This window comes from Anthonomus grandis, chromosome 13 (assembly GCF_022605725.1).
Source record: "Anthonomus grandis grandis chromosome 13, icAntGran1.3, whole genome shotgun sequence".
Lineage (NCBI taxonomy): Eukaryota > Metazoa > Arthropoda > Insecta > Coleoptera > Curculionidae > Anthonomus > Anthonomus grandis.
In genome coordinates, this window is record NC_065558.1 from 3,340,837 (window position 1) to 3,364,687 (window position 23,851).

Here is a 23,851-nt window from a genome sequence, read left to right on the forward strand (position 1 = left end):
TTCTAGAAAGTTACCCTGTTTTAGTCCTCAACTACCTGGAATAGACAAATTCTAATTCTGTTTTCAAGAGGTTGAAGCAAAAACTAAAAGAAAAATGTTTTCAGTTTTATTCCTCAATTGCCTGGAATAAATAAAGTAATATTTATTTTCTAGAAAGTTACCCTGTTTTAGTCCTCAACTGCCTGGAATAGACAAATTCTAATTCTTTTTTCAAGAAGTTAAAGCAAAATCTAAAAGAAAATGTTTTTCAGTTTTATTCCTCAATTGCCTGGAATAAATAAAGTAATATTTCTTTTCTAGAAATTCACCCCCTTTTAGTCCTTAACTGCCTGGAACAGATAAATTCTAATTCTGTTTTCAAGAAGTTGAAGCAAAAACTAAAAGAAAAATGTTTTCAGTTTTATTCCTCAATTGCTTGGAATAAATACAGTAATATTTCTTTTCTAGAAATTTACCCCCTTTTAGTCCTCAACTGCCTGGAATAGACAAATTCTAATTCTGTTTTCAAGAAGTTGTAGCAAAATTCAAAAAAAAAATTTTCAGCCTTATTACTCAATTGCCTGGCATAAATAAAGTAATATTTCTTTTCTAGAAATTTACTCCCTTTTAGTCCTTAACTGCCTGGAATAGACAAATTCTAACTATGTAAGAAGTTGAACCAAAATCCAAAAGAAAAATGTTTTCAGCCTTATTCCTCAATTGCCTGGAATAAATACAGTAATATTTCTTTTCTGGAAATTTACCTCCTTTTAGTCCTCAACTGCCTGGAATAGACAAATTCGAATTCTGTTTTCAAGAAGTTGAAGCAAAATCTAAAAGAAAAATGTTTTTAGTTTTATTCCTCAATTACTTGGAATAAATACAGTAATATTTCTTTTCTAGAAATTTACCCCCTTTTAGTCCTTAACTGCCTGGAATAGACAAATTCTAATTCTATTTTCAAGAAGTTGAAGCAAAATCTAAAAGAAAAATGTTTTCAGTTTTATTCCTCAATTACTTGGAATAAATACAATAATATTTTTTTTCTAGAAATTTACCTCCTTTTAGTCCTCAACTGCCTGGAATAGACAAATTCTAATTTTGTTTTCAAGAAGTTGAACCAAAGTCTAGAAGAAAAATGTTTTCAGTTTTATTCCTCAATTGCCTGGAATAAATAAAGTAATATTTCTTTTCTAGAAATTTACCCCCTTTTAGTCCTTAACTGCCTGGAATAGACAAATTCTAATTCTATTTTCAAGAAGTTGAAGCAAAATCTAAAAGAAAAATGTTTTCAGTTTTATTCCTCAATTACTTGAAATAAATACAGTAATATTTCTTTTCTGGAAATTTACTTCCTTTTAGTCCTTAACTGCCTGGAATAGACAAATTCTAATTCTGTTTTTAAGAAGTTGTAGCAAAACTCAAAAGATAAATGTTTTAAGTCTTATTCCTCAATTGCCTGGCATAAATACAGTAATATTTCTTTTCTAGAAATTTACCCTCTTTTAGTCCTTAACTGCCTGGAATAGAAAAATTCTAATTCTGTTTTCAAGAAGTTGAAGCAAAATTCAAAAGAAAAAATGTTTTCAGTTTTATTCCTCAATTGCCTGGAATAAATAAAGTAATATTTCTTTTTTAGAAAGTTACCCTGTTTTAGTCCTCAACTGCCTGGAATAAACAAATTCTAATTCTGTTTTCAAGAAGTTAAAGCAAAATCTAAAAGAAAATGTTTTTCAGTTTTATTCCTCAATTGCCTGGAATAAATTAAGTAATATTTATTTTCTGGAAATTTACCTCCTTTTAGTCCTCAACTGCCTGGAATAGACAAATTCTAACTCTGTAAGAAGTTGAACCAAAATCCAAAAGAAAAATATTTTCAGTTTTATTCCTCAATTGCCTAGAATAAATAAAGTAATATTTCTTTTCTAGAAATTTACCCCCTTTTAGTCCGCAACTGCCTGGAATAGACAAATTCAAATTTTTTTTTGAAGAAGTTGAAGCAAAATCTAAAAGAAAAAAATTTTCAGCCTTATTACTCAATTGCCTGGCATAAATAAAGTAATATTTCTTTTCTATAAATTTACCCCCTTTTAGTCCTCAACTGCCTCGAATAGACAAATTTTAACTCTGTTTTCAAGAAGTTGAACCAAAATCCAAAAGAAAAAAGTCTTATTCCTCAATTGCCTGGCATAAATAAAGTAATATTTCTTTTCTAGAAATTTACCCCCTTTTAGTCCTCAACTGCCTCGAATAGACAAATTTTAACTCTGTTTTCAAGAAGTTGAACCAAAATCCAAAAGAAAAAAGTCTTATTCCTCAATTGCTTGGCATAAATAAAGTAATATTTTTTTTTAGAAAGTTACCCTGTTTTAGTCCTCAACTGCCTGGAATAGGCAAATTCTAACTCTGTTTTCAAGAAGTTGAAGCAAAATTAAAAAGAAAAATGTTTTCAGTCTTTATTCTCAATTGCCTGGAATAAATAAAGTAATATGACAATAATAAAATGCGAGAAGCGATTTGTATAACGTGTAGAAATTCTTACATTTTCTCGCATTTTATTATTGTTATTATTTATCAACGTGTACACAGTCACTCTTGCAAGTTAATTAAAGTAATATTTCTTTTCCAGAAAGTTACCCTATATTAGTCTTTAATTATTAGGGTATGTTAGATTTTTTTTGTAAAGCTCCTGGACTAATTTATTCCAATTATAGCTGCTGTTTAATTTTAACCCAAGAATATATTAGATTGTTATATTATTATTTTTTTAATTTTATTTTTCCTGTATAATATGGTTATTTTACAATCCGTAAATGTATAGTTTACGATGGTTAGATGAACAATTAAGGAGTAAAATAGAAAACATTTTTCTTTTGTATTTTTCTTTCAACTTCCTGAAAACATAATAAGAATTTGTCTATTCCAGGCAGTTGGGGTTTTGAATTTGTCTATACTTATTCTTCAGATCAACACAGGGTCCTTCTTAAAAATATCTTATATTCTTTTTTTTAAATTCACTGTATTAAGGCGTTTACTATTTTTTTCTTTTTAGTCAATAATTATTAAAACAAAAATTACTAGTACATAGCTGCTATTATAATCTCTTTCATTATTCCTCTACTATCATTCTTCTTACTTTTTATTAGCATATATTGATAAAAGAGACTGTCACATTTAAAAGAATTACCTTTTTATCGTTTTCTGCATTATTTCACTTCTTGTTTCCCTTTTTCTTCTTTATTCTTAGTGATTTCATTTACAATAAATTTTACTTCATATTCACATTAATCGCTTATTTCTTTAACATTTTCTTCTTCTCTTGCTCATTATTACTTTTGTAGTCATATCTAATAGTTCTCCTCATTTCCCTTTTGCTACCAAAGTTTCTTACTTTTTTCCTTTTTTAAGTTCTATCAAGAATTTAAGGACAATTGGTCACTAAACACTTTACAATTCTTGCTTTTCTGATAACTCCGATCTCTTTCAATGTAAATTTTCCTTACATAAATATTATCTGCACTTTAATTTAAGAGTTCATCCATGTCATCATATTGGAATCTTTATAACATTTCTCCTTGAAATGTTCATTTTCTCATTATGTTTCTTTGGTTGTTTTAGTACTCATTCATTTAATTCAGTCTTCACATCATCAGCATCAACTTGTTAATTATTTTATTTAAATATTTCTACAGGGAAATAAAATGAGCTAGAGATAAAGAAAACTTATAAAATAATTCAGATGACGTACTAAAATCTATTGAAACTCTAGATCTTATAAACTGCCGATTTGTGACATAAGATAAATATAAAATGACCCAAAATGATTCTTTGTTCCAAAATCCCCAATTTTTCGTCAAAGTAAATGAAACAAATGCACAGTGACCAAAAATAGCTAATTGGTATGTAGGTTTCCATAGCGTCGTCCGACTAATCCAGGATTTATCCATCAGACCGCCGGTCGGTGTCTATAATACGCGAATCACGTTTGAAAATCTTTTTCTGGGCCGTTGTGGTGTTCGTGTGAGACACGCGTTCCAATTTTTCAAACTCTCCGTTTTGGGGCTGAGGTCGCTGCGAACAACCTCGAGTTTTAAAAATTTATGCCAGAATAAATTTCGAAAAAACGACGATTTTTATTTACACAACTCGTGCATAATTAAGACGGTCTGTTGTCTCGAGGGGAGAAGGCTGATATTAATTGGACACTGGAAAACGGTCTGGATTCTGAATATTACATGGTTTATGAGTTGGAAATAAATAGAGACATAAAAGAGACGGTGTCTGGATGGGTTGAACATTTTGGATAGAGTGTGTTAGTCCAGGAGACCTGGGGAAATGAACCTAACATATTCTAGTTTTCAGTATGCAGGATTGTACAGAGCGGTTGACACATAATGGAAAGTATTAGACAAGTATTTCTTTATAATTGAACATTGGAATTGGTCGCTTTAGGAAGAAATGCTAAGAAAACCTCATTACCATAAATTACGAGACAGTTTTACTACTAACCAAAACTCTTTATTTTTGCTCTCGACACGTGTTTCGCTAACGATGTTAGCATCTTCGGGAGAAAAATAAGATAAGAAGATAAAAACTGAGTTTTAATCTATAAAAAATTATTGGTAAAACTGTCTCGTAATTTGAGCATCATGACTAACTCATTACCATAATCTACCTCATTTATTTAAGCGACTGAAGAACCTCTTGATATCAAAGAAACATTCAGATAACTCTATTTCAAATTCTATTCAACCTCTACCATTATGCAATCCTGCCACTTCTACATCAGATTTTTCCTCAATGGGATGTCTATGATGATTTTCAAAAGGCGTGCTTTATGATACAGCCAATATCACAAATCTTACTTATTCCAGAGCCATGTAGTAGTTGTTCAATAACAAAATGTTCTCTATGTATTAAAGGGTTAAATGGAATGGTCTGCTACTACCAAAGGCTTCATAAATTAAGCTCCTTAATGTAATTTTACCAGTTATTTGACCCAAGTTGTTCTTAAAACAACCCAAGGTAAAATTGTTTGTTGTAGTTGCTGAATGAAACATGTTTTGTTAATTAATATCACGAATGCAAAATTTAATAAACTGGGTCTAATTAAAAGCCTTACTCGAAGCTACATGACAACCGGTTGATATGGATATGGTATTTAGTTGAAAGCTTTAAGGAAAAACTTTGAACAAATCATCCTTGAGTACTTTTTTATTGTCATGCCAAAATTCAATTAATTTTTTTCTAAAGATTAAATTTGAATAAATTTGAGCATTTTTGGGATCAATAAAGTTGCCTTGACACGGATGCCAAATTGTTATTTATTTACGATATACAAGAACATTGACACCTAGAAGGTGCAAATGAAAGCAAAATAATATTTTAATTTTAATTTAATTTATTTTAATCTTTTTAATTACAGAGGTCATTTTTTTTGTACAAAATAGGCTTTTTGATAATTTCACAAGTACGTACCTGATTTTTAATTTCATATTTAAATAGAAACTATCATTTCATTTAAAATGGTACATACGACTCGAGTACTTTTATAAACGTTTCGCATTAAAAAAAATCTTGAAAATGGCACTTTTTAGCACAAAATGTACCAATTAAAGTGATATTTCTAATCCAGAGAGTTGAACTCTTCTAGAGTTTAACTGCATGGAATAAATAATTTTTTTCTGAACATTTAAACCAGCTTAGTTCAAGTCAAGAAGGAAATAAATTTTATAAGAGAGAACGAATTTAATAAATAATAAATAGTTGTAACAAAAATTTAAAAGAATATTGCAAAAAAAAAATGAAAATTAAATATTTTATTCATATTAAAAGATATATTTACTACATAACCTGGTGTAAAATCGACTTTCGGGCGCTTACATTTTATGCTTACTGCTTTTTACGCTTATTCCTGAAAAACTAGGCTAACTACTCTTAAATACCTCACAATTCACGCTGTTTCTCAATCAAATGATAAAATAACGTTTACTTAATCACCGTTTTCTTTTGCAGCACTGACGGTCCGTTACCTCACCAGAAGATATATTGGAGAGTACAGAAGCAACACGGGTAAATATTTATTTAAACTTTAAACATACAAACATTGAAAAGTTCTTACATCATTTCGCAATTTTATATAAATTAATTAACACCGACGTGGACCTTCGAAAACAAAAAAAGTGCGCCGGTGTTTTTCATTTAGAACGCGAAGGTCGTGCGGCGAATGATCCGTGACATAACGCGTGGAAAATCAAAGTTGACATAACTTATTACGTATTACGACACATTCGGCTGGGCCTAAACTAATAAATCGACCCGAGAGAACGAAAAGAAAATTTTCGGATCGAGAATGTGATGTTTTCGTCGGAAAATCATAACGAAGTGTGCAACGAGCACATCAAAGCTCTCCTCCACTTCACGCCGTTTCAAACTCATTAAATTATATAACCCGATCGTAAAGAGTTTGAAAATGTGTTGGGAAAGTTGCAAAATTTGTTTGCTGCAATAGTTTTCCTGAGAGTAAATTTATTGTATAAGTGTCTTGTGTGGGCAAGCGTTTATAAGCCAGGAAGTCATAACAGCAGAACTCTATTTTGAGTTATAAAGAATGATGAATTAAAATGGTTTTAGGACTATATTTGGTCATTAAAGATTATTTTAAACAAATCTATTTAACTGAAAACGTTTTCACAACAAACCACTTCTGCGTTTTTATTTAAACAATTTTATTTTCTAAGCAGATTTTTAACTTGTTTTGCTGATTGTTTGTGGCCTTTCGCCCTTCATAAGGTAACAATCCCAAAAATGTCCCAGAATAGCTTCAAATTAAAATAGTATTAAATACAACATTAAAATAATCGTGTCCATTTAAGTTATGCATGCCTTAAATTAAATTCATATTCAATATCACTCCAGTGTATGCATAATCAATCGAAGATCAGTTTTTTAGTATTTTTTTAAATACTTTTTCAATTACTGATTGACACCTTGAAGAAATCTAACATACTCTCTCTTTAAAGTCTATAATAATTTACCTCTCGCTGAATCTATTGATAACTTTGTTATATAATTTTTTTTTTTAAATATTATGCAATATCCTTCAAAATGAAAAATCTTTGACTGGCGCCATCATAAATTTAAACAGCTCCCTAATTCGCCTCAATGTCATTCACGATGTCTTTCGCAATAATCTCGACCCCAACATTTTTCTAATATTCCGAAAATAATCGCCGATCCTTAAATAATATTTTATTATTAGACGAAATTAATTTGCCATGTTAAAATGCAGCGAAAAACAATAAAAACCGATACCCGTGCCTGTTTTTCTTTTTTAGCAACATTTAGAAAATAATAACTTTTGATGCCAAGGCCGTCATATTTTCAAAATGTTCTAAATGACTAATGGTGAGTTTGCGGCACGTTTATTATTCATTATGTTCAACTGAAATGATTTGCAAAAAAAATCATTACGGTAATGAGGGTTTTTGGCGTTAATTAGGTTCTTTTTTGTGGGTTAAGATAATCAGTTTCACTGGAATCAACAAGTATTATCAGGTTATAAAGATTCGTATGATTCCTTTGTAAATAGGATAACGCGTGCCAATAATGGTAAATATTTTTTAGGTGTTTTTGAAATAGATAAAATGTGAATCTGAAGTGGTGTTTATTAATTGGGTAGTTTTTTGTGCATACTATTATGGCGTGATAATATAGGGTAATCCCCTTGTTTATTTATTTATTATTTATCCACAATGGGAAGGTAAATTTTCTTACAGGTTTTTTTTTAATGATACTTAATATACTTGAAAACTTTTTTTTAAATTACATTAATACAGTTCAATTAATTTCATGTTTCCATTTTAAAAATAACAAATGTTTAAGAAAAATTGTAAATTTCAAAATTTTCTGGCTTTTGAGATGTTTTGAAAAAAATGGAAAATAGTAGTGTCTATAAAGCTTGCCAAGTTTGTTAATACGTCAATTCTACACGATAATTTATATAAAAATAGGGATTTTTTTATGTGAAATTAATAATTATCAATTAGAAAAATAATAAAAATATATACCCCTAAAACTAAAAAAAAAAGTTTTAAAAAAATTTATAACGGTTTAATTCTCCTATTAAATGTACTGTTAAGAGTTAATACAAATATTCTAGCAATATCTTCCTACAATATCGGTGATATCACAGATTTACGTTTTTTCCATATACCTCAAAAATATTCTAAAATTAAGATAAAAAATAATGAAATATTTCTTACAGGAAGTTAAAGAAGAAATTTTAAAGTAATTGTCTTTCGTTTTTCGATGTAAATCTAATCAAGTTTACCAGGCCAGAAAAGTCATAACGAAAGGTGCATCAAGCACATAAAAGCTCTTCGCTTACGTTTGAAACCTGCTAAATTATATAACCGATCGTAGAAGTACTAGATTATTTAGTATGTACATAGGTTTGTTAATAAGTAAACAAATTTCTTTAATTGGTTTTGCTGATTGATTGTGCCATTATGTGCTTAGAATCTCCAAAATGCTCCAGAATAACTTAAAACTAATTATCAAATATTAAACTAAAATGTCCATTTAAGTTATGCATGTTTAAGATTCAATATTATTCACTGTATGTATACTCAAATGGAAATTAGGGCACAGCAATTTTTCAGTATTTTCTTGATATTTTTTTTTTAAATATCCTTTTTAGTTGCCTGTAATTAATAAAAATCTTATAAATAGTTAAAGAAGAAATTCAAAATAAGTTTGTTATGCCATTAATAAAGTTTAACGTTCTTAGTGTGAAATGGAGAGAAAGTGTCGCAGGTTTAGGACTTTAAATAAATCTGATTTTTTATTTCAGAAGAAATGCCGACGTTTGGACCTTTATTTAGGTCCTCTTCAGGGCTAAAAGTGACACCTTACAGTTTATAGTCAAATAAATTAAGTAAAAAATTAAATATAAAACAGGCAGGTTATTTTCTTAAAAACGCTACCCTAATTACGTATCTTTTCCTACTATGTTATCTTTACGTGATGTAGTAATCAAAAATTTCATTATTAAATATTTAAGTTATATATTTTTTACAGACAGTCGAAGAAATTAAGAATTTCAGTTAGTTGACCAGAAAATCGATTTTAAAAAAGTTCTACATATCCTTTTCTGCTGCCTAGAAGGAGAAATGTAATATTTCTTACTATTTTCTTACAACATTTTTATAATAAATAGAAACTCAAGATTATAAAAACCCAAAATTAAACTTAAATTTCACTTTTAACTCCCTGGATGGAAATATTAATTATTTTTTATATTTTTTTAATATATTTTAGTTAGTGAAGGAAAAAATCAAGTATAGAAAATTAAGTATAATGAGAAATAAAATTTTAATTTTAACTATATGGAAAAAATATATATTTCTTACAGGCAGTTGGAGAAATTGAAGATTTCAGTTAGTTATATAATACATAGAAAAATAAAATGACTATGGAGTCCACTTATAATTTTGATTGCACCCAGATTTGGATTGCATAAAAAATTCATACGGCGAATTAGTATAAGACACGGCAATCCTAGTGAGTTTTTGTTAATAGGATGCGTCAAAAATAGGTAATAATCCAAAATCAGACTTCCAGCTCTTTTATAGCTATAAATTGTGTTATTTTACCACCAAGTACTAATAAGCCACGTTGTATAATATTTTGTAGTAATAGATATGGATAATTCAATAATAAAATCGATGCTCCTAGATTTTTTTTTTGAATTTATCCCGTTGATTCTAAAAATTTTGTTCTTACTTTTAGAATGCATAACTTAAATGGACACGATTCTTATTTTACGAATATATTAGTTGTAGCCCAGGAATTTCAGGAAAAAACCTAAATCATTTAAATAAATATTCTCCGAATGTTCTGCTTAAATATTTCCATAATAACCCTCAAGGTAATGACACTTGACATGAATCATGAATCATAACACTTTATTATTTCTATCTGTTAAGTAAGCTACAATTTGCATCAGTAATACGGAATCCTGGATACCAGAGAATTGAGAAAATCCAAAATCAATTTTAAAGGTTTTCATGTTATAAAACTCGTTTTCTACTGGCCACGACTACACATTAGATTTTATTTTAATATTTTAGAACTTGAAAAAAAGACGTACTATGTCAGACATTTTAGCATTATTTAAGAATATTAACAACTTCTCAATTGCTCCAAATATTATCTTTAAAATTATGTTTAATGTACTTGCACGTAGACTTTTGTACTGTACAACAAATTATCACCAGAACTCCCCTTTATTAAGAATGGTAAAAGCTGTTAATTTGCATTGTAATAATCTTAGCCTGGATTTCTTTGGGACAAATTTGTTACAAATTAAAAATTAATTATGACTAGTAATATGTCATAGATAATTGTTTTGTGATACTGTTACCAGCAATTACTTAAATTTAAATTAAATTTAATTAAGTATTTAGTAAGATATTACTTAAAAATTGTTATTGCTTATTGGTTAATTTCTAATAAGTTTAAATTACTATTGTTATATCAGGATACTATTTTTGGATTTTATCTGTAGCCAAAAGACTTATTAAATAAATACATTTCATTCACATTTCTATTTTACTGAAACTTATAACTTACTGTAAAATATATTGCAATAGTAAATATACGCAATTAAATAATAAATCCGACGCTCTTCAACTTTTTATTTATATTCACCCAGTTTATTCAAAAAAAATTGTTGTTACTTTCGATGCATAACTTAAGTGGACACGATTGTCATTTTAATTTTACACATGTTATATCAATTTTAGTCCAGAAATTCCAGGAAAAAACTGAATTATTTTAATAGACATTCTTGGAATGTTCTGCCTATATATTTTCAAAACAACCCTCAGAATAATGGTTTCTAAGATTACATTCATATTTTACTTGAAATTATAGTAAAAAAAATATTTTAAGAAGATGTATCGTAAGTACGTTTTTTAATACATACTCTTGCAGATTTTTGCTTCAAAATTTATTACAATTATGTTCTTTTTTTATTTAGAAATTTACGATAAAATCCTAACAGATCATTGGATATTTTGGATGCCTTCAATCAATGTTTAAATAAAATAATGTAGCCAACAATTAATTCGAAAAAAAAATATTAAAAATATATGACTAGAGTGTGAGCATCGTTAAAATTATTTATTATAAATTAAGGTATTCATTATACATTATTCTAATATATACTGTAAACTCTAGTGAAATATGTCACTGATAGTTGTTCTGGGAATGTATAGGCAGAATTTCGAGAATGCCTATTCAAATGATCCAAGTTTTTTTTCTGGAATCAATGTACTAAAACTGAAATATTATGTATAAAATTATAATAACAATCGTGTCCATTTAAGTTATGCATCCTTAAAGTAAGAATGAAATTTTTAGAGTATGCAGGATATAAAAAGTCCTAGAGAGCGTCAATCCTTTTATTAAATTGCGACTATCTATTAGTGCAAGATATTATACAGGAGGGCTTATTAAAAATGAAATTAATTGTTAAATTTATATTATTACATTAACAATGTTTAAAAAAATTGATTGGGTGTTTAAATTTAAGTGTAAATGTATTGAAGAAAGCGTGCTCTAGTACCTACAGTAAAACACTCAATATGACGTCATTTAGAAAAAATTCAATTTGACAAAAAATGGAAATTCACTCAAATTCATTCGATATTTTTTTCATATTTTACCCTATGTAAATTTTATGTTTAAATATAAAATATCTCAAAATTATTATTTTTTAAACACCTTACATAAATGCACACTGTTATGTTGTTCTAAGGTGTTAACCATAAACAAACCCACGCATCTTTTAAGGTAAATCGTTCACATTTAAATGCGTCCTTGCCTATTATCTAAATATTGATTCTGTTGAAACGATTGTGCATTTCCGCTAAAACTTGACGGGTTAATTTCGTGCTAAAACTAAACGAAATCTGCGAAAAAAATGACATTTTATCCGGGCAACGTCGACTCGTGAGACCGTTGCCAATTTTTTGCACGCGGTATGCATCACTTTTCCATTTTCAAAGTGCACAATATCGTCTGAAAACAATGTCTGTTTAATCAATGCTAATAATGGAATTTGTAAATATTTTAATTGTTTGAGTGATTGAGTCAGCAGAATACTGAGAAATGTTCAAATATTTCTGTGTTTGAAAACTTTATCCTGTATAATACAGTTGAACTATTTTACGATTTTTTTAAGCCTGTGCCAATTTTCTTGGCCAGATAAAAGATCGATAGACTCGAAATTTAGGCTAAGGCTAAGTTTTTCATTAAACCTCAAGTGAATCAAGACGTTTTTGGGTTGATTGGATTACAGATATTTAACCTAATTGCCTTTGCAACTAGATTGGATCCTAAAGGTTAATACAAAATCTTTGGTATTATTTTAGTAGTTGTTTTAAAAATAATTGTTTCAAGGCATTTAATGTATTTTAGGAAGTATAGGAATTCCTACATTTTTATTTTCCTTAACTTGATGCATAACTTAAATGACTATTATGTCGATATTATTAAATAACATGTTCACGCCCTAATATTTACATATAAATCACGCCGAAAGTTTATTATTTTACAAATCTTCAATGTGTTTATCAGTAGACATCTGTTTTTAAATTTGCGCCGAAAATTTTTTTCTCCCGAGGAAAATCGTCACCATCAATAACTAGATTTTTGCCAAATATTATTTTTAACACTTCCGGTGGGTACAATTCATGAATTAATGAAAATGACTAAGTTGGATTCTTGGATTATCCAAATATAGTGTCTCGGGCAAGTTGTAAACACTATCGCGCGTTTCTTCAATGAAAACACACTTTTTTCTCATACCATTCAGTAAAAACTTAAAAATAAATCGCAGATGACGCTAGTTGATACGTCAATGCGAAGGCTAAATTTGTTTGTATGTATGTGCCTGTACTATTTTAACAATGTCATGGAATATGGTCGGTTTTTGAACTTTAAAAAAATTGGAACGTATTTTATTTTTTGATATTTAGAAAATATATATTTTTATTGGTTTTTCGATACGTGCTAAATAAAACAGCTTTTGACCCTTCGGAGTTTATTTGGAGGAAATAGTAAATTTTACTGATTTTAATTTATTCAAAAGTAATAAAGTTATTTTTTTCTTCTTGTAAGCAAATTATTAGTTTTTTTCATATTTCTCATTTTGAGGACAGAAAGTTTTTTAGAATACTTAAGTCATTTCGCTCAATTTTGTCAATTCCAGCATATTCCTGGACTATCTAAGTATATATTTCCAGAATATCCCTTTGAGCACTTTGAGATTTATATATGTAAATATAATCTCTAGTAGCAACAAAATATTAGATAAAAATCGAATATTCGACAAATATATATCGCTCCATTTTTTTCAAGATTAAGTAAATATTTAAACTGAATATATAATAAATATTTACATCACCTAAAATTTAAAAATGTATATTTTTAAAAAATGTGTATTTTATTCGAAAACGCCCTGTAAATATAATGTTCGTTACATAACAAGTTGCGAGTAAATAAGTATAGAACAACTTTTTGAAAAGTGAATAGCAAGAAATTATTTAACCTGATATTATAGAATAAAGTGCTTATGCCAACTTAAGCATTGTATCAAACAACTTTAAAAAAATGTGTCTAAAAAATTGAAGATTAAATATAAAATTATATAATGTTAAAGTACTTGCATTTATAGTTTGACAATAATTAAATATGTATATAATATTTAGTACATATGAAAACAGTATTATAGAAAATATGTAAATATTCCATAAATAAATATTGCTACTAGGGATACTTAAAATGTTTTTTTATGTTTATTTTAAAGACTTTTAATTATTTTTTGACGCAATTACATACATATTTTATACAATACATAAGATACTGCAAAATAATTAAAAATGTCATAAAAAATAAAACTAAATAATTTTTTTTTTGGTTTTCTAAGCTTTAAATTCGATTTATTAATGTTCAAAAATTCAATATTTTCTTTTCGTTTTATTAAAAAATTCTGATTGAAACAGTGTTAATTTAAAAACTATACAATTTTTAAAATTTTAATCCAAAATCTACTTTCTCATTTGCATTTCGAGAAAATCTATATATATTAAATTAAAAAGTATAATTAAAATTAAAATTCCTCTTAAAATACAATTAAACAATTCTTATTAATAATTTAATAAAAGAAGAAGCAAAAAATTATCCCCCTAATTTAATAAATTCATATATTTTAGTCAGTCATTTGGAGATTATTTTTACCAAAAAAATTATCAAAAATATTAAGTAGCTATTTTTCATTAAGTACTTAAGGCAGAAATAGGTTAAATAATAATTTTCAAACAAGAATAGCGTACTGCAAGCAATTTTAAAATATTTTGGTAATAAAAACTTGGTAATAATTAAATAAAGTAAGAAAATTAGATAAAACCCCTGTTTTGAGCCTTTGAGAACACAACTTAATTTTTTTCTGGGAAAAGTAAATAATACGCTAATTTTATTATTTTATAGTGAAGCCATTACTATTATTGAAAAGGGGTAGATAAGCAATTTTTCTAAGTTTTAAACCATTTTTTGAAATTGCTTACCAGTACCTCCTTATCTAATAACCTCTAATAAAAAATATCTTATTATCTGTAAATGAACTTAGATAATTATATAATTAGATAACAGATAACAGATCTTATAACCAGTTTCTTTAAAAGTACTATGGCCCACCATAATTTCATGATTATAGTTCACAAACTTGGCATCCCGATAGTATTTTCTTATAACCAACAAAACGAATGTTAAGCTGACAGGGAAAATATTATCGAAATGATTCATATAACAAAACAAACCATTAAAATTTTCGAAAAATTCTGAAGGTATTTTTCGAGAAAAAACCCGAACGGCGACCGCACCTCATTATTTAACTTTTAACGAGAATTATACGCGCCTCGTTAACTTACCGGCATTTAATTTCTCGTAAAAAATCCAGGAAATTTGTCACATTAGCGATTTAAATAATATCCAAGAGTCATCGGTATAGTGCTGGATGCAAAATATGCGAGACCTCAAGGTTCCAACGGAAAGTTTCAAAACTCTTCTGTTCAATTAAAATTTAATTTCGTTGCGCGATTGCGAAACCGCGGGCGCCGCATTTTGTTTGCGGTATTAATCGCCAAATTATTTTATTTATAACGTTATAATTTTGTTATAAAACCTAATATTTCACCGATTTATTTTTGAACGGACAAGGAAACTATTTTCCCACGATTATTGGAATTTGTGGCGGCCTTTTACAAATTGGCTTGTCATGTTTTCGGGATTTATATTATTGCTTTTCGGGGAGGGGATTATGAAATCTTAAATGTATTGCTTGCAGTAAATTGAAAACATTGGGCTATAATAAATGAATTAAATGTAGAGTGACGATAGGATGTTCGAAATTACATATATCATTTGGTTCGCATAAATTGTTTTTATAGACTCTTTGAAGTTAAATTTCCTAACAGAGAGAAATGATAAAGGAAGACCTATATCCTGAAAATGCTAGTCCTGGGGTACTTATGAGAAATCTTAAGACAAAAATGTGACTTAAAGTGTCTCTTATTTTTTATTGATGAGATATTTTCCAAATGGGGATATTCTGATCCTTATTATACTAAAAATTATTAAAAAGTTTAATAAAATAATAACTTAAGAAAATTTGTTTTTTTTTTATCAAAAACACTTAATTTTTCACGTAAAATTATCCATGTTTTAATTTTGCTTTTTTATATATTTTGCCATATTAAAAAAAAAAAAAAATTAAATTCAATTTTTAATCAAAATCTTCTAATAAAATATTGCATTTTGTTTACAAAAATGTTGATATTCAAATGGGAATATTCTGATTCTTTGTATGCTAAAAATTAATAAAAAGTTTATTAAAATCAAAACTTAAGAAAATTTGTTTTTTTTATCGAAAACACTTAATTTTTCATGTGAAATTATCCATGTTTTTATTTTATTTTTTTTATATATTTTTTCATATTTAAAAAAAAATTAAAATTTTTCTTAAGATGCGATATTTAATGAAAATCTTTTAAGTAAATATTGCATTTCTAAAAATTTTCATAAATTTATCGGTTTATTATTTAGCAATAATTCTTGTTCACAAATTACTTAGTTCTTAATAAGTGTTGTTCTGTTTTAAATTCTTATTAAAAATTTTAAGTCTAATTTCAGATATTTAGAGAAACTATTAAAGATTTTAAAATTTAATTATTCTGGTATAAATTAATTTTTATAATTAAAAAATTTTTAATTGGAATTTTTCACTTCAATCAATTTTTTAATATAAATTTTTATTTTATTTATTGAATTTTATATATAAATATATGATTTTAAGAAAATTAAACTTTTTTTAAACGTAATAAAATATTTCGATAAATTTTTATACAACGGGTCTATCAGCTTTTTATATTATTTTAATTTTCATAAAATTTTCCTCTATTTAATTATTTAATTACTTTTTTTATGTATTTTATGAATTTCTTAAATAAATATATTATTTAAAAAACTTTAAGTTTAACAGCTAATTTTTTACTAATAATTTTTGTAATTTTTTTTATAAAAATCTCTTGAAAATCTTTCTTTTACTAAACCATTTTATTTTTAATTAAAAATCAGCGTAAAACTTTATTGCATACCCATATTCTTATTTTAAAATTTAATTAGTTTTAATTAAAATATTTTTTTTAATTAAAAAAAAACGAAAAAAAATTAATTGGAATTATTTTTTAGTACAATGAGTTAATCAGTTTCTTGAATTTTTATAATTTTTTTCCGATTTAATTATCTTTTTATCTAAATATTTGATTAAAAAAAAACAATATTAATAAAATGCTTAGAGTATTTTTTATATATTGGGTACATCAGATTCTTATATTTCATAATTTTTAAATAACTTTATCATTCTAAAGGTTTTTGTTTTTAGTTTAATAGTTATTTAAGTAGCAATAATTTTTAATAATTTCTTTGTTAAAGTTTAACATTATTCAACCATTTAATTCTATCCTCTTACTAAATATTTAAGAAATGTTAACGAACTTCAGCTTTGTTTATAATAAAATAATTTTTATAATTAAAATAATTGGAAATTTTAAATTTCTGAATTCTTGAAAGTTTTCATATTTTTAAACAATTAGGTAATTCTAATTAAAAAAAATAAAAAAATACGTTTTTAATTGTACGACATATTTTTTAATTAAATATTTAATTTAAGAAGGTCTAAAGTTATATATTCATGTATTTAAACATTTGAATCATATATATTAAAAGAAGAACCTTTCTTACCTGTTCTAATTAATCTTTCAATTTTTAATATTTTTTCGATATATTTCTTTCTTCTTTATTTTTTCGAACAAAACTCAGGTTCTTGATTATAATACTGCCGATGTTTCGGCCTATATTAGGTCATCATCAGGGCAATAAAATGTAAAAACCTTTTGTCTATTAACATTATACTTTTTATTCACAAAAAATGTATGTAATGATCAAAGATCAGATCCAACTCATTTAGCAAGAACCATAAAAGATTTTTGGGTCACAAAAAAACAACTGCAATTTTCTCCTATTGATATTTTGTTCCTTTAGCAAAAAGTTTGTTATTTATATTATTAATAACAAAAATTTCATTTATTCAAACCCTACTATAAAGATCCTACTACAATAAAAAAGAAAATATAGATTTTAGTGTACCAAAGACTACAGGCAGAGAGATTTTGTTGAGGCATAATTCTTTGGAACACTTTCTTGCCATATAAGGATAATATTAAATCTAAAACAATGAATTAATATAAAAAAAAATCAAAAAGGGATTTTAATGAAGAAATTGTAAATACTAATAAAAAATTTATTGACCTCAATATGAAGTGGGCTTCTTTAAAAACAACCATCCCGATCTAAATATAATCCGCAAACTGTTTTAAGGAAGCAACACTAATTGTTGCCAAATTCCTTTCTGTAAAGATTTACAACCCAATAACGTGGTTGCGCCAGAATTGTTAATAAATAATCGAGAAGAATCCAGCACACAGGTAAATACAGGTAAATTAAGAGAAAATTCCCCAATCGATAGTACAAAGCAACTGGGTCAGTTATTTAGCGAGTCAGCGCCGGTTAGTTTTCGTTTAAATGCTAAAAATACCCGAATCTGGAGCATTAATATTTCTTTGTCAAAATGCGGCTGATAAATTTCGCACCCGGGATATATGGATGCATTTATTAGTTACTTTTAAGTGCAACATTGTTTGTTTTCGATTCGCGCCCGTGCTATTATTATCCGGTTTTAGTAGCCTGGGTTAATGTAGTGTGGTGTAATCTTATATATTGTTTTTAATAAAAAAATCACAGTTTATTTGTTTTTAAATGTGTCTTATTGTTAATGACTTTAGAGCTTGTTAAAATATCTTGGTTAATTAAATTTTTAATTAGGGCAAAGCTGAGCAATTTGATATTAATTAAAATGAGGATTGAAAAATTTAAAAAAAAATCCGATAGAGATATTCAAAAAATTCTATATTTGGGTACTATTGATGCAGTTTGGTCTCTGTTTATATTACATACAATTTTTTTCTTTGATTATTTCCTCCTCTCGATCTACTGAAAAATATTGTAATTTTTTTTATTTTATAAATATGCAGTACGTCTTTGTTTTTTGAATTTTAATATTTACCCTATTTGTATCTAAGTCTGTACTTAATTAATGTAATCAATATAAATTAGCGTTTTATCCCTAGTTTGTCAAAGGCTGAAAACAGGGTTCTTTTTTATGTATATTTTTACTTTAAGTAATTATTTATTACCAAAATATTATACAACAGTATAATCGATTTCTTAATAAATTAAATTATTTTTACTGTTTTTATCGCAGAAGTCTAAATTATTTATTTAGGAAAATGTGTTTAATTTTATAAAGCTCAATGCTTCTTGTTAATATTTAAATATAAAATTTTAAATCAGAGACCTAAAAACACATTAAATTTAATTAACAATTTACGTGTTCTAATAATTCTATTATTTTTTTTTAAATCAATAATAAGTATTTAATTTGACAAAGAAATGACAAATTAATATAAATGTAAATATCCACCAAAAATTAATATTATAACCACTTTAATGAAAAAATATTTTGGTGCTTGAAAATTTTTAGTTTTCTATTATTATTATTTATTTTTATTTGATATATATCGCTTTTCTCCATTTTTTTCAAAAATTTGTTAAGAAAGAACAATATAGAGATATACCCTCCTAATACATTTATAGTGACGATTAGTGGTAAATAAACAATTTTTATTATTTTTGTTTAAATGCGCTTCATATCTCACAATTTACTCTCTCTCTCTCTCTTTTAATTTTTGTAAATTATTTCCTTTAAAAGGGACACCTTAAAGCAAATTAATTTAATTTTTTCTTTATTTAATTTTATTTAGAGCCTCAAGTAAAGCATAATCTTTTAGAACACGATGCACATTATTTTCATAGATAAGTATAAAGCGAAATTCAAATAAAATAATCAATGGGTTAAAAAAATACAAATTTAAAAGACCTTATAAACGACACCTAAATTTAATAAATTAATTCCTTTTAAACGGAAACTTAGAAGCAAATAATTGTAATTTATATTCGTTTAACCAAAAAAAAATTGTCTAAGGTTTTACAGTGCAGTGAAGCATAATCCTTTAGAGCACGAGGGAAACTTTCTTATTATATAAGTATAATATTAAATATAAATAAAAGATACAATATAAAAATATATTCGAAAAACCGTAAGGGATATCCAAGAAAAAGCCAAAAATTCAAAAAATCTTATACAATTTAATTAAGATTTTTCTATTTCTTTTTGGAGCACAAATTTTGCCATAAAATTAAATTGTTTTTTAAATTCAACTTTTTTTAAGAATTAGATTTGGACTTTTGTTTTTTATTTACATTTTCTTTTAATTTTATTTTTTTTCTTAGATTTTTACTTTCTTTCGATCAACTAAAAATTATTTAAAACGGATATAAAAATTAAGTGAATTTTTTGTTTTATAGATATGTGGTATCCTATTGTTTGTAACATAAGCCTGTAATTAATTATTAAAATTAACGTAAATTCGCGTATTACTAACTATTCGCTTCTCAAAGGCTCAAAACAGGGTTCTTATTTAAGGATATTTTTTATTTTTATTATTTAATTCTCAAGTGTTTCCAACCTATTTATTAGCGAAATAATTTAAAATAATTTAAATTATTTTTTTTATATTACTAGCGTTATTTGTTGTACACTTTTTATCCAATTGTATGTGTTTAATAAAATTTAAAAATCTTTCAATAAAAAATTTAAATTTTCTATTTAATTAAATTAATTCTACTGTTTTTGTCGTAGAAAACTAAATAATTTATTTAGAAATACGTGTCTAATTTTATAGAGCTTAATGCTTCTTGTCATTAATATTTTAATATAAAGTTTCTAACCAGACATCTAAAATAATAAAAAAATTTATAAATTTAATTTAAAAAATATTTTTTGTAGTAATTTTACTTAAGATAATAAGTATTTCATTTGAAAAGGAAATTAAAAATTGCTATAAATAAAAATGCATAAGTACCTAAAATACGTATTAAATAGGAACAATTTTTTAATGGTCCATAATGGATTATATGAAATTATTTTTTTTAAATCTGAATATACAACTTTTTATATACTTTTTTCGAAAATTTGTTAAAAAGGGAATAATTTAAAGATAATTTCTTGCCATATATTTATAATGAGAATTAATACTGCATAAAAAATTATAAATTGATTTTAAATACGCTCCATACCTAAAAACAAATTAAATGATCCTCTCGAAAACCAGACCTAAACCTTTTAAATTTGATTAAGTTATTTCTACCTAAAATCAAATTAATTTAATTTGTTTTGCTTCAACCGCAAAAATTCGTCTAAGGTTTTACTGTATTATAAAGCATAATCTTTTAGAATACGAAGGACACTTTGTTATCACATAAAAACATTATTAAATATAAATCCATGGAACAACATAAAACTGTCTACGAAATACTGTCTTAAAAAAAAAATTATTTATTTCATAATCATTAGCTATAATTTCAACTCACACATGTGTGGCAAACTTTTTCCAGAACGTAATGCTTAGAGCATAAAGTAAAGCATAAGCTTTTAAAACACGATGCACATTTTTATCCATATAAGTATAATGCGAAGTTTAAATAAAATAATCAAAGGCTCGTAAAAAATACGAATTCTTTCCGCTATATGAACTATAATTTTCCAAAGTCAATAAATAACTCTAAGTCTGTTTTCAAAAACAGAAATCTGGGCTAAATATTTTTCGTTGCCCGGTATTGATCTAATATTGAAAATATTCCCATTAAAAAGTTCAATATTTATAAAATTACCGGGGCATACTCACTTACAGACCACTCATCTGGAAACCAATAAAATTGAGAAAGTTTGGCAACGTGCTAGTAAATCTTATATCCGTATGGTAAACATGTATGGTTTCTCGCAGATTACTCCTAATCTATTAAATTATTTTGAGTCACAAATTCTTTCACTGTGCTAAAAATTTAATGACTTTCATATAAACTGACAAAGCTCATCATCAACTTGATTTTTTATCTACCACCCTTTGCTTTTTAGACTATTTCTTTTCAAAGTATTGGTAATACCTTCCCACATGGTCTATATTAATTTTATTACCAGGACGATTTTCAAAGTGAAAAAATTAACGGGGCGCCATAAAATCCGTCGCTGTCACAACGTGGATAAACAACGCACCTGCTCCTTAAAAATTCGCAACAATTTATCGCCTTTTGATATATAAATAAAAGCGAAGGAGTCGTAATAACAATATTTTTTCCGTGTTCTTCCGTATTACACAATGCAATTTTTCGCTCGAAACATTTAGAACGGGTCTGCGTAAACATTTTCGGGAGGGAATGCTTCGATTTCAAAGAATACATTCCTAATAAATCACCGTGGAAAACCGAAAGTTTAAATGGATTTACTGACCGGATTATTTTTATTATACGGACGAAAATATATTCGGGTGTCGATTTTTAGTAATATATTACATCACTAGTGTGGAAAGTGTTTTATTGAATTTAACTATAGGCTTTTATTGCTTCGTTCCATTAAATTCCTTATCTGAAATAAACAAAATTATAATCACACAATAAACATAGAACTAAAATAACTTGATTTATTTACTAATCGATCTTAATTTGTAAAATATCGTATCATACGAGTCCAGAACAATTAAACAGGAAATTTCTTATATTAAAAAGTAATTTGGCAAATCGTATAAATATTTGCGCCAACTCATTAATAATATTCGAAATTCCGATGATTTCTTTTCTGGGGAGAACCTATAAACACACGAATTTCAAAATATTCGATTTTTTATCGGATGAATAAAGATATTTTCAAGATTCAAGCGAGCCAAAAAGGTATTTAGTAGCAAGTAGGATTCGATTTATTTTTATAAATCAAATTTTGGCATATGAAATCGTGTGAAGCGCATTTTTGGCACTGAACGCCTTACCGTAAATACCGTCTGGAAATATCATTCTCTTACAGCTGAAAATAAAGTAATGCTTTGTTATTGGAAATGCACCATCGGAGCATTAAGTCAATGAGTAACTACAGGATCTGTCAGCGGAAAACACAAAAAACAACCCCATCCTTTAGGATGTTTTTCTTTAATAAAAATTACTTTAGTACAATATTATGATTTTAAAAAATGTATCATTTAAAACTCTGATCTCCAATATTCAACAAATTTTCTCCTTATTACAGATCTCCTATACAGACAAACCTTGACGATAAACAATACCTCCCTAGAAGTAGAGATCGTTGACGTATGCAGTTGTGACCTGCAAGCATTTCCAGAAGAAGCGATTTATTGGGCAGATGCCGCCATTGTGGCCTACGATATCACTTGCAGAACGAGTTTCGAACAAGCTACGGATATGCTACAGAGGGTTTTGGAGTTGAGACCACAGATACCAACGGTACTGCTTGGAAATAAGGCTGATCTCGAGCACCTGAGACAAGTAAGTTCGTTTTTATTTTTCTGTTTAATTGCCCAATTGAAGTTGATTGTTTGGTGTGAATCGTATGTAAAAAGGTTATGCAAATTTTTGTTTTAAGAAATATGTAGAGTAAGTACCTTAGAGCTCAGTAACACCCTAATTCTTATTGGATTTATTGAATAAGCTCGATTTAAGCAAATTTGTTGTTTTTGTTCTTTTAATTTCCACTTTTTCTACAGTTGATGGTCAAATAATTTTTTTTAGGCGTTTAAGAGGCTTTTCTACTATTCCTCTTTTTCTTTTCCTTTTATTCAATCATAGTTACTAACATTAGTGAGACTTATTGCAAAAAAAATTAATTCCACCTCGAATGTTTTTATTTTTGAAACCGACGTATTTGTTCTTTGTTTTTCTTCTCTTACCTGTTATATAAATAATTTATTCGTATCACTTTCTCGGTTTGAACGTGATGTCAAATTTTTTTACTCTTTAATATTTTTTTTTATTTTTTCCTTCGTTATTTTTTTTTACTCTAAAATTAAATTAATTAAAAAAATAGTGGGCTACTTTATTCAATTAAATTCTTAACAAGTTATTATTTGCCTTTGTTTTTTGCGTCTTCTTATTTCTCTCCTTAAGTTCATTTAGTAATTTAAAACTCTTAAAAAATCAGTGCCATGTCTAATGTTTGCACTTTGAAATTTTGAACATTTATTTATCATGCAAAAAACCGACTTCTGCAAGAATGTTCTTAAAAAGC

The 23,851-nt window shown here is 26.7% G+C and overlaps 1 protein-coding gene across 2 annotated transcripts in view; it reads left to right on the forward strand.

Moving 5' to 3' along the window:
• The window catches only part of LOC126743832 (ras-related and estrogen-regulated growth inhibitor-like protein), a 59,660-nt gene that overhangs the window by 24,201 nt on the left and 11,608 nt on the right, over positions 1-23,851 (forward strand). For both annotated transcript variants that reach the window (XM_050451064.1, XM_050451063.1), the window contains exons 3-4: positions 5,995-6,051; positions 22,856-23,112. In XM_050451064.1, the coding sequence (XP_050307021.1) occupies positions 5,995-6,051; positions 22,856-23,112 (314 nt within the window). The remainder of the gene's footprint in view (positions 1-5,994; positions 6,052-22,855; positions 23,113-23,851) is intronic.